Raw genomic sequence first — 12,610 nt, 5'->3', positions numbered from 1 at the left:
AATCTCGAAACATGTCAGAAGAGAGTCAAAGGGACTGAACCATGCATCTCAGTGTTTTTGTTGTGCAGGAGACAAAGACATGAGCATGTGCATCGTGCGTTGTGATTGTGATGTACATGTGCATGTGCAGCGAGGGCTGCATGTGTGCACACACAATATCCACCCATACTTTATTCGGCAATGGCGAGTGGAGGGTGGACCCCACGACAGCTGAGGTGCGGGTAACCATTTTGTTTGTTTCTCGGGTCATGTGAAAGACGTTGCTGAGGCCTGACCGAAAGCCTATAACACAAGTGCGCGACAACGAAAATTAATATTAGCGCGCATGCAATATTATTTATTTTATGCATCTATAAATAATGATCCCAAACTCACCACTCACATCAATATCCACATTCATTATATTCCTTCCCAAATAAAAAAAAACCACAACCATGAAGCGCATCTCCTCTTTCCATAGCCTTATTATTCTTGTGGTTTCAGCGGTTGTTCTCAGCTCTCTCTTCGTGATCACCAAGACCGCTGCTTCTCGCGTTTCAATTGCAAAACCCAGTTATATCCCTTCTGCTGTTCATAATACTGCGCAGTATCACTCTGAACAAGGTAATTCATGAAGCTCGATCTGCTCATAATTAATTAGTTTGCAATTCTCTATATTATTATATATGTACTGTTTCTCAGTAATGTATTTATTTTTGGTTAATGACATGAAGGAAAAGATCAGGCATTACAGGCTGAGATGGAAGGATATGACTCTTTGGATGTAAATATATACTTCACCCTTCTATCACATTAATTTAATTATTTAATTTGCTTTTACTGATTTTATTATGGTACAAATTAATATACTTGCAGTTGATGGGACCGGAACATTGTGATGATGGAGACGAGGAGTGCTTGAGGAGGCGGATGACATCTGAAGCTCATTTGGACTACATCTACACACAGCACCACAAACCATGAAGCTGGTATTTGGAGTTTTAATTATTTTCTACCCGAAGAGAAAGACTAGCTAGTATCTACTTATATAACGTGATGGGATCATCAAGGGGATGTTATGATACCACTAATAGATATGTAATGGTTGTGAGTAATCTTGTCACAGGACCCAAGCCTTATATATTATTATATGTAATTAATCAGTAATAACTTTGTCTTTTTTTCTTTCTTTTTTTTTATTATCGCAACTTTTTCTTCTTTTTTTTTTTATTTCTCAACCATCATCAAAGTAGTAGTACATCTTATGTGGTCTTGGTACCAATTAGTAATATAGTACATATTTAATTAATTACCTTATATTATTTGTCGGACTTTTCATATTATCATTCCGGTGTGTGTGGTGTGCGTGCACGACACAAATTAGTGAAGGAATGTTGTAGTTGACTTGTCCAGACAATGAATGATATATGCTAGTTCTTCTTTTAAATTCTTGTGATCAAGTGTGAGAGAGATCTATATTTTTTTTCAAAATACAGTGGTGCCTCTAGGATGTTTAGAAAGTTGCGTCATTATGTAATTAATTGTGAGGAGAAAATTAGTCCCTCAAATCTTCATATTAGAGATATTAGTCCTCCAAATCTTTTAAATGTATTTAAATTAGTACCTCTAGTTAGTATCAGGTTAAAATATTTGCGGGACTAATTTCATAACACTTATCATATTTAGGGGACTAATTTTAAAATATGAAGATTTGTGGACTAATTGCAAAATAGTTAAAACTTGGAGAGAATAATTTTAAAACATTTTGGAGGACTAATTACGGACTATTAAAGATTTAGGGGGACTAATGGAAAAGCCAAGTTTTATAATTGAGTTGCAGGGTAGTTTTGGTTGGATGAGAAGTATGAGATTAATAATTCGGTGGGATCTTGTTGTTTTATTGGTGGGTCAGCTATGGGAGTATTGTTTCTATCAGAACCACCACATGCGAGCGAGTGGATCTACTCGATGTGCCAAACAGGAGGCGAATTGATGTGGCTCAGCATGCAGGTTGTTTTGATAGGATGCGTGGTCCAACTATTAGATTAGTGGGTGTTAAATGTGGTTGGGATCTTCTCCTCCTTAATCAAAGTGGTGTCACTATGATCAAAATATGGTCACTTTGATCAAAATATGGGACTCAAAAAGGGATATTTAATATATAATATAGATAGATATTCTATATGTTGATTTGTCGTCTCTTCGTGCATATCAATCTTTGTGCACAATGGACATATATCTACATATTTTAAACATAAAAATATATAGATGGGTTCGTTATCTTGAATGATATGAGTAATGAAATCAATCCATACAACGATCCATACAAATCACGCTTCTTTGTTGAAAGATACAAAAGCATATGACAGGAAGGAACCAGTGAACACCAAGCCATAACTTCGAATGAGAAGCCCTCTCCCTCTCTTCTCTTTCTCTCTCAGATCTTGATAACATTGTTGACTTGCATGCTCAGATTTTTGTTTCCACTCTTTTATGCTCGTCAACGCCGACGGTATTATGATGAAAGTTGGTGAATACTGTAAAGTCATCGACCAACTCACAAGGAGACCAATTTATTATCATTCTGAACAAGTGTAAAAAGCACCTGCATGCTTTATGTCATGAGTGAGGACAAATCACTCTGTAGTTCAAATAAATTTCAACTAAATTAAAGTGGACTTACTGCGCATAACTTGCATATATGTTTGGTATCATGTACACGAGTAATCATGATCTCCAGAATATATGAGCCCTTGTAGCAATGATCAACAGCATTGACTATATATTGAACATCTCACAAGGTGAGATCGCATCAATCAGAGAAAGTAGCTTTTGTTTTTGTGGTTGAAGTGGAAGTGGTACTGGGCTACGCACTTTTTTCTTCCCTTTATAAAGCAGCTCGAAGGAGACGAGGCAGCTGGTTCGAGTTCAAATTTGAGTATTAATCAAGTCTAATTTGGGCATGTAACGTATTCTATTTGGATGGATAGTACCTACATGTTGGAGAATATTAATAGTAGTATAGCTCAAGGTAGTTGTGATATTGAACGAATGAAAGTGTTTGGTGGAAAATTTGTAGTAAAACGAAAAATTAAAAAAAAAATATATTTGATTTGTATTCTCTCAATCTCAATTGCAATTTGGATTTTCGATTACAAAAGAGAGGAAAATTGATCTGAATTTTCCCCTTTGTTTAATTTTGGGTTCTTCACGGTGGCGATGGAGTACCTCTCTCGAATGCTCGCGCTGAGTTTGCTCTCCGCTGACGATCCGAACTTCTTGATTCACTGGAACGATATGTTTTCCTCACGATTTGACGCTATGAAGAACTTGCGTGGCAAGTTTTAAAGAACTCTTGATGAGTTGATAACTCTGAAAGAGTTTAAATCTCTATGAAAGAGTTGGTTTAACCGAAATTGATTTGTAAGCTAAGGGAATGCTCCAAGAACTTTGTTGCTGCAGGAAGCTCGAAGATGATCCGAAGGAGCCGATCTCTAGATTTTTAAGATATTCCAAGATCAAAAAAGATCCGAACTCAGTTGAGTTTACCCCTATTTATAGGGAATTAAGGGGTGTAACCGTCCCCTTAGTTCGCTCCTAAGTAGAGCTGAATGGGGTATAACTGCCGCCTTAAACAGTTCCCCAAATCGTGGGGAAAATGATTTTGAAACCATTCAGTTCGTGCTTTGAACGAGTCAAACGCTGAAAAATAGCGTCCAGGGCCCGAACTCTGCGTTTTAGACTTAAAACGCAGAGTTGGGCCTATTTTTGGTGGCTGAACGCACTGGTCGTGCTGCGTTGTAAATCTGAAACGTAGAGTTGGGACGCAGAGATGAACTCTGCGTTTTGAACCTGGGATGCAGAGTTGGGCTCTACAAGAACTCTGCGTTTTGAACCTGGGACGCAGAGTTGGGCTCCGCATGAACTCTGCGTTTTGGACCTCGGACGTAGAGTTGGGCTTTGCATGAACTCTGCGTTTTGTGTCGACGAACTCTGCGTCTGGACTTGAATGCTGGGGATGACCTTTGCGTTTTCAACTAGAATGCTAGGTATGACCTCTGCGTTTTGACTCTGGAACGTGGGTATGACCTTTGCGTTTTGATGTTATAACATAGGGATGACCTCTGCGTTTTGATGGTGAAACGCAGGGATGACCTCTGCGTTTTGATGTGAATAGACTATTAATTTGTGGTCTCTTTTGTTGGAGCGTTGCAAAGACTGTCATCTTGTAATCTTCATCTTGGCGCCTTGAAAATATGAGAGTCGTCAGATTGTAACTCCCGATGTTGATTGTGAAGGCTGTTGATTAGAGCTTTCATCAGTTATTGTGAAAGTCGTCAGATTGTAACATTCATCGGTCTACGTGAAAGTCTTCAAATTATAACCTTCTGGAAATCGTCAGATTGTAACTTCCATCATCAGTGTTTGATGGGGGATCAGCTATCTGTTGTGATTTTTAGACAGCCTACAGAAAGCTACAGTATGCGCTACAAACAGTTCAAAAGGAAGGAGGATCCATTAATTTAGGGTAAAATAAAATAACCCCACCCAAATGACAGTCATCAATAACCCCCACTTAACTTCCAAAATATTAATAAATTAAATTAAATTACAACCACTTAAATACAGGGATCATAATGACCCCCCCTCCCCCCCTCCAAAAAAAAAAAACCGTACTATCTGATTTTATCAGAAAAAAATTCCTTTTAACTTTGAGATTTTATCCCCAAACTTTAGCTTTTGGGTGGGTATTTGGAGGGTTGGGTTGGCGAGGGTGGGGGATCCAAGATTAAATTCGGCCTAAACTATCTATATTAGCCCAACTTCATATTGCTCAGTCTCAAAGGACCTTAAGAAAGGCGTTTGTCTCCAGTGTGCAACGAAGTCTCCTTTCATATCAACTAAGCCGCTTTAAAAAATAAATATTACAGTGTGTTCTCTATTAATGAAAATATGATTAGTTATTTTAAATAAAACAATAATAAATAATTGTTATTGCTTGCATTACTGCTAAAACTCCATTATTATTTTTATTTTGTAGTTTATTATATTATCATATAGGTTTTCAAAGCAAAACATTAAATTCTTATGAATATATGCCTTCATTTGGAAATTACATTAAATTCTTTTTCTATTATGCCTTCATTTGGAAATTGCAGAGCATGTTGAAGTATGCTAATATGCCTTCGTTTGGAAATTGAAGTGTCCCGTAAACTGGGTCGCTTTCCTTTTGGCTTCTTGTTCAAGACAAATTAATGACGAATGCCCATAGTCTTCACACACATAGCTACTGATAGTTATGTGAAAGCGGCGAAGGAATTTGAGAAAAACGTAAAAAATTAGTAAGACAGGCTCCACCATACCCTGGTGTGGTGTCTGTCACACCCAGGTGGCAGAATCTGTCCCTGTTGACATGGGTGTGGTGTCTGCCACACTCAGGTGTGGCAGAATTTGCCCTGTTTTCAGGGGTGTGGTGTCTGCCACCCCCGGGTGTGACAGACTCGTTTTTAAGAATCCTAATCTGTTTAGGATTGTGTTTTGTTATAAATAGAGACACGTTTTTAGGGTTTCTTTAGCTTTGATTGGGCTTTGATTAAGCATTGATTGGGGGATATTTGGAGCACAGAAAAAAGTTATTTTTTGAGCTATTGGTTAGAGTTTTGTTTGGAGAGAATTAGAGATTTGTTGGTGAGATTAGTTGATTGTTTGAGTTATTTGTAATCTCACTCTGTACTCTTCTTCTCTATTAGTGAAAACCCCATCCCCTTCATGCCCCGTCGACGTAGGCAACTTGCCGAACTACGTAAAAATTGGTTGTTTGTGTTTGTACCGTTTTCTTGGATTGTTTAGCCTTCTATCTTGACGTTTTGGTTTGGTTCCTCGAAGCACAACAATTTGGCCGCCGCGTACAACAAGTGGTATCAGAGCTCGGGCTATGCTTGGGCTATTTGATGGAGTAGATCACTTTAGAAGTTCGTCTAGGGCTTCGTTTGGTGATAAATGTGGAATTTTTCCTATTTGTGGATCTCGTTTCCGTCATGCGGGGTGAGATCTTCCGGAGGCTCTTGTTAATGTTTTAATTGGAGGTAAAAATCTCTCATTTATCAGTTTGGATCTATTCTTTGTTTGTTCTGCATTGGTTTGTTGGTGTTTTGAGGAAGATGGCTGAGAAAGAAGTAATTGAGGCTGAGATATTCAATTGTTGATACGGTGCTTGGGTTGTAAAGGAGTGTTTTGACCTACAGATTGAAGTCCTGTGAGCACATTGTTATGAGAAAGAAGACCGATGTGGAGTTTGGCACTTCTATCCATCGATCGAGGGGTCTTTTAGGTGGTGTTCATTCAGACATTTGGAGGCCATCCAAGAAGGCATCATTGGAAGATAATCAATATTTAGTTTTCTTAGTTGAAGACTGTTCTAGGTATGTTTGGGTTGCAACCAAGTCCCATTGGTATGAAATCCTAGAAGTCAACAACAGATGGAGGAAGTGTGTTAGTAGAAAGGTAACCCATCGTTCTAGTTTTGGTAGGGGTTCTTTCTTGCATTTGTGCCGAGCTCATGGCAGTTTGAGACACTTTATTGGAGGGGAAACATTGAGGCGACAAGATGAGATGACAGTTTTGATGGGTCGTTCCTTGCTGGAGGAGGATCGACGTTGGTTGTTGAGCATTGAATTGCAGAGGAGTTTTGGAGCTTCGGCATATTTGGGTCATCTTAGTCATAGGTTGCCGACTGTTATGTTTAGAGATTTTAGATCTGATAGAGCTGCTTCAGATTTTGGGTTGCGTCTGATGTTTGGTTGCCTAGCATTTGGTCATATCGAGGATGTGAGATTTGATCCGATTGTACATTTGGACTTTAGAGGCTCGTTTGGTTATCAGTTGGGAGACTCTGATTTTGTTCTGAGCAAGTATGTCACATTTGACTCTCAGCAGGTAGAGAGTGTTGATCAGATCGTTGGGATATCATAGCGGGTGGAGGGTGATGCTACTCCACGTTGGGTGAAGATTAATTCATATACTCCAGATCATACTCCATTATTTAGGATTCCAGCTTACGTGACACAGATTAGGGATCATTTGGATTTGGATGTAAATGATGAGTTGGTTGATTCGAGTGTAGCTGATGGACATAGTTTGGATTTGGATATGGCCATTGGTTCACCTTAGGTGGAGGTGTTTGATTTGTTTCACTTTAGGGCTATTGGGAGAGCTATCAGCCGTAGATTTATTGGTAAAGAGTTGAGAACTCTTCTATTTGATTGAGGGCATTTAGAGGCAATTTGGGTGAACTATGTGAAGGCTTGATTCCTTAGACAAAAGGATACATAGGCACTCATTTATGATGTAGCCGGTTTGGTGAGTTGATACTGACATTTGGAGTTTGTTCGTATTCTCGTTTGGGTTCTCGACTTGTTATAGATTGAGTCCGTTGTCTTAGTTTGGTTCCACTTCGTACTAGACGCAACAAGTGAGACGTTTGATTTGGTTGGAGTCGGCTCGGTTTTGGGAAAACTTCGCCGAGGTGGAGAATTATGAAAACGGCAAAGGAATTTGAGAAAAATATAAAAAATAAGTAAGACAGGCTCCACCACACCCTGGTGTGGTGTCTGCCACACTCAGGTGGCACAATCTGTCCCTATTGACATGGGTGTGATATATACTATACTCAGGTGTGGCAGAATCTACCCTGTTTTTAGGGGTATGGTGTTTGCCACCCCCGGGGTCTAGCAGACTCATTTTTTAGAATCCTAATCTGTTTGGGATTGTATTTTTTTATAAATAGAGACACTTTTTAAGGTTTCTTTGGCTTTGATTGGGCTTTGATTAAGCATTGATTGGGGGATATTTGGAGCACAGAAAAGAAGTATTTTTTGAACTATTGGTTAGGATTTTGTTTGAAGAGAATTAGAGATTTGCTAGTGGGATTAGTTGATTGTTTGAGTGATTTGTAATCTCAGTTTGTACTCTTCTTCTCTATTAGTGAAAACTCCATCCCCTTCTTACCCCGTGGACATAGGCAACTTGCCGAATCACGTAAAATTGGTTGTTTGTGTTTGTGCAGTTACCTTGGATTGTTTAGCCTTCTATCGCGATGTTTTGGTTTGGTTCCTCGAAGCACAACAATTTGGCCGCCGCGCACAACAAGTTCCTGCGCTCATTGTGGCGCCGTGATATAAATTTGCAGATATTATTCTCATGCATGACGAGTGTAGGATAAACTTAGAGGTCACATTGGTATTACAACCTTTTATGAAAGCGGCTTTGATGATTGCCTTTCATTCCAACGTAAAGGAAGATGAGGAAACGCGTGGCTGGAACGCTAGCTAGAATGTTGTGTTTAGTGCAGCTCTGTGGTTTATTTGGACCTGGAGCTGCAGAAACATTAAGGGCTGTTGATAATAGTGTATTATAGTGGGTTTTAGTCCTACATTGGTTGTGAGAACACACATCACCCTCCTCTACTTGTATAAATATATGTGCACACTTAATATTCAACTCAAGGGAAATTTACCCAAGACTCTCTCTCTCTCTCTCTCTCTCTCTCTCTCTCTCTCTCTCTCTCTCTTCAACTCAAGGGAAATTTACCCAAGACTCTCTCTCTCTCTCTCTCTCTCTCTCTCTCTCTCTCTCTCTCTCTCTCTTAATTTAACATGGTATCAGAGCTAGGGTTATTATTTCCCTTCCAATAAATTTTTTTAACGCTTCTGTGTTCTTTTGCCAAAACTTGGCCTTATTGCTTTGTAGCCTCTTAACGCATTTCACGTTCTCGTTTAACCTTCGGGTTCTATTTTAATCTTTGGGGTTACAATTTAACCTTCGGGTTTCTACATTAACCTTCGGGTTCTATTTTAAACCTTCGGGTTTTATTCTAACATTCAGGTTCTATTTTAAACATTGAGGTTTTATTTTAACGGTATTGCCATTTCAAGACCATCTATTGGTCTCAAATTTATGGTATCACTATTTTCAAGACCGTCTCTCGGTCTCAAATTAACGGTATTGCCGTTTCAAGCCGTCTCTCGGCTTCAAACGAACGGTGTTGCCGTTTCGTAATCAGTAACGGCATCACCGTTTCAATCCATCTCGACATCTTAACATTCATCTCAACATTGCTGTTATGGCTTCTTCAGAGAAGATTCCCAAACCACCTTTGCCCCTCAATGATCAAAGTGTCCACCATTGTCACCAATGCCTTATGTGGTGCTAGTTTGATTGATCATCTTACTAGTATGGGACCGGTTCCATCGTCCATTAGCACTATTGCTTCATCCAGTACTATTACTTCTGACAGTGATGATGTTGATCTTCAGACTGCTCGTGCTCTCTATGTCAAAGAGAGTTTAGACTGACAGTTACAGGAATTTCGTATCATGGATTATCTTACTCACAGTGTTAGCTCTGGTCTCACTGTCGAGATTGGTTTGCTTCCCTCTGCTTGAGCCATGTGGACTCGCCTCACTGAGCATTTCACTGAGTGCTTTGGTACACGAGAGGCATATCTTCTGCAACACATTATTGTACAACACAAAGGTAGTTCTTCTCTATAGCCTCATTTTGGAAAAATGCAAGCTTTTTGGACAGAAGTACGCTCCATACTTCCTGGACTTAATTCCATTTATGAAGACTGGCTAGCCTGATATGAACGACATGAGGTGCATCAACTGTTAGTCCCTTCTTGAATATTTAACTATGACTGATCAACTACTTCATCAGCCTCAATTTCTGACTTTGGCCTTAGTTATAGGAGCTCTCACTGCTTATGAGACCCGGCAACATACATCACAACTCAATTTGTCAACAAATACTCCTACCTCTTCACTCGAGACTGTTTTGTCTGTACCTGTCACTGTTCCTGTTATGAATCATACTTCTCTACAGACTCCCTCTCTATAGGCTCGATCTAAGCTCTCTTGAAAATATTACAAGAAGGAAGGACGCTGTATTGAGACGTGCTTCAAGCTTCATCCTGAGTTACGTTCCTCAGGCACTAGTCATGGTCGGTGACCCCCTCAGTCTCAACCCTCTCGTACACCAGGATTGCTGGCCAATGCTATACCTTCTACTACTTCAGAGACCCCCTCAGTCTCAACCCTCTCGTACACCAGGATTGCTGGCCAATGCTATACCTTCTACTACTTCAGACTCTACTATTCAAGCTATTGAAAGTCAATGCTATACCTTCTACTACTTCAGACTCTACTATTCAAGCTATTGAAAGTCTTTGCCGTCAACTTGATGCTTTTTAGCATATCACCTCTACATCCGCCGCATAACTCTCTGGTATGCATTTTGCTGGTTCTTCAGCTAATCCTTCATTCTCTGGTATGAATAATCTCTGGATTTTTAACTCTGGCTGTTCCTTTCATATGACTTGTAATGCCTCACTTTTATCCTCTGTCTTCATTTCATCTTCTCTTCCCCCTATCTATATAGTTGCTGGACAACCATTGTCCATCACTCAGTATGGCTCTATTACCCCCACAAAATGATCCATCTGGGCGTCTAACACTTGGTTCCATCTATGTGGTTCTTCAGCTGTACTTAAATTTAATTTCTATTAGCTCTTTATGTATGACTAGCATGTGTAGGATCTGAAATAGATACACTAGAATACTAGAGCTGGGTGAATAGTATTCTTTTAAAATTATGCAAAGTAGATTCTAAATTGTAAAGAAAAATGGCAATCTCAAAAATTCACAAACACAAGCACAAAGTTTTATACTGGTTCTACCAACCCGGTGTACATCCAATCCCCAAGCAAATCCCGCTTGAGAGTTTCCACTATGATTTTGAATAAACTTACAAAATTAAAAGCAAATCTGACCAATTTGCAAGTCCCTACAAATTGCAACACTAATTGACAAAAACCTTGCCAATTTGCACACTAATTTCTAAACCAAAAGATTAACACCTCTAACAAATCGAGAGAACTATTGAAGCAACAATTCAATTCCTATAAGCCTTGATTTGTAGTGTAGTGTAGTAGTGGTTTAGGAATGATTCTAACTTCTGTAAATTGCCTAGACAAGTATTTTAATGAGGATCAAAGGTAATTTCAGAAAACTTTTCTTTTTCTCAAAATCTGAATTTTTTTAACACTTGAAAGATGCACAAATATCAAAGCTTATGGGTATCTCAAAATCGTACATTTTTCTGAACAAATAACCTATTTATAGTCCTTGAAAAGACAAGAATTTTAACTTTAAAAACGTTTAAAATGGCTATAAAGAGTCATTAATTCAAACTTTAAAATATGAAAAAACTGTATCTGTAGTCGACTACAAGTCATAGTAGTCGACTACACTGAGTCTAAACAGACTCTGTGAAGACAAAAAATTACTTAGTAGTCGACTATAATAAGCATTAGTCGACTAGTCATATGTTTTATAGAAACATGACTGAAAATTTTGTAGTCAACTATTTTAAGCATTAGTCGACTAGTCATGTGATTTACCGAAACATGACTGAAGATTTTGTAGTCAACTATTTTAAGCATTAGTCGACTAGTCATGTGATTTACAGAAACATGACTAAAAATTTTGTAGTCGACTATAATATTGATTAGTCGACTATATCTGAGTTTTACAGAAAAAATGTAATGTATGAAATGTTTTGACACTCAAAAATTAATTATAAACTCTAATGGTTAATATAGGGGATTTCTATAATTAACCAACACACTAAGCCTGTATTAGTGTGTTCTAATATTTATGTGTGTATGTGTGAGTGAGTGATCAATGCTTGTACAATAATTCTAAGTAAAGAAAATATAAAATATATTATCTCATATGTTCTTCATCATCTTCACTTCATAATGCCTTGAACTCAACTTGCACTTGTTCATATTTTGATATTGAAAGCTACATATAAATGTTAGTGCATTTGTATAACACACATTGTATAAATTGTTATAATCAAAATAATATCATGGAGACATGATATTCAACATTTCCCCCCTTTTTGATGATGACAAACAATTTATGCATATGTAAGTATTTTATAAACAAATTTAAACATTATGAAATAAACATACTTACTCCCCCTGCATATATACATATTAGAGTCTATAACATTACATGAGTCTAATATTCATACCATTTCTCCCCCTTTGCTAACAACAAAAAGCGATAAATATTTATGTTAAACATGAAATTATTTCTTCAACATGAGCTAATACTTCAAACAAATCATCCAGATTATGAACATAGTGTAGGCGTCTAAAAATGTCTATAGATGTCCGTACACAGCTCGAGACGGAGAGAAGACAACGAACGTCGTTATCCGAGTCTAAGAGGATTATCTGTCATCGATAAGCGCATGAAGTGAAACGACGAACCAAGTGGTCCGCGTGCGTCAATCAACACGTACGCGTCAATCAACACGTACGCGTCAATCAGCTCGCGTGCATCAATCAACACGTACGCGTCAATCAGCTAGCGTGCGTCAATCAACACGCGCGTGTCAAGTAGCTCGCGTGCGTCAATCAACTCCAAGTGCCGTAAAGAAGCTAACGAGTGCATGAAGTAAGTTAGCAAATCGTGCAAGTCAACAAGACGATTAATTACGCAAAACGGTGGAAAATACAAGTCCCAGAAAAGTCAAAAAACACCAAACAGATCAGCAGAAA

At 38.5% G+C, this 12,610-nt stretch overlaps 1 protein-coding gene across 1 annotated transcript; it reads left to right on the top strand.

Annotated features, from left to right (window-relative positions):
- LOC109830442 (putative phytosulfokines 6) lies at positions 334–1,168 on the top strand. The gene is made up of 3 exons (XM_020397694.1): positions 334–603; positions 714–763; positions 856–1,168. The coding sequence occupies exons 1-3, from the start codon at positions 435–437 to the stop codon at positions 961–963; spliced, it is 327 nt and encodes a 108-aa protein (XP_020253283.1). The 5' UTR covers positions 334–434; the 3' UTR covers positions 964–1,168.

The sequence above is a fragment of the Asparagus officinalis genome, chromosome 2 (genome assembly GCF_001876935.1).
Source record: "Asparagus officinalis chromosome 2, Aspof.V1, whole genome shotgun sequence".
Classification (NCBI taxonomy): domain Eukaryota; kingdom Viridiplantae; phylum Streptophyta; class Magnoliopsida; order Asparagales; family Asparagaceae; genus Asparagus; species Asparagus officinalis.
Note: the sequence above shows the minus strand (reverse complement) of the source record. Positions and strands in the feature narration are given on the sequence as shown.

Bases quoted from the DNA above. Each gene is read 5' to 3' on its own strand.
- LOC109830442 (XM_020397694.1), top strand. From the start codon at position 435: ATGAAGCGCATCTCCTCTTTCCATAGCCTTATTATTCTTGTGGTTTCA. The intron at 604-713 runs GTAATTCATGAA...AATGACATGAAG, and splicing joins GCAGTATCACTCTGAACAAG to GAAAAGATCAGGCATTACAG. The intron at 764-855 runs GTAAATATATAC...ATATACTTGCAG, and splicing joins AAGGATATGACTCTTTGGAT to TTGATGGGACCGGAACATTG.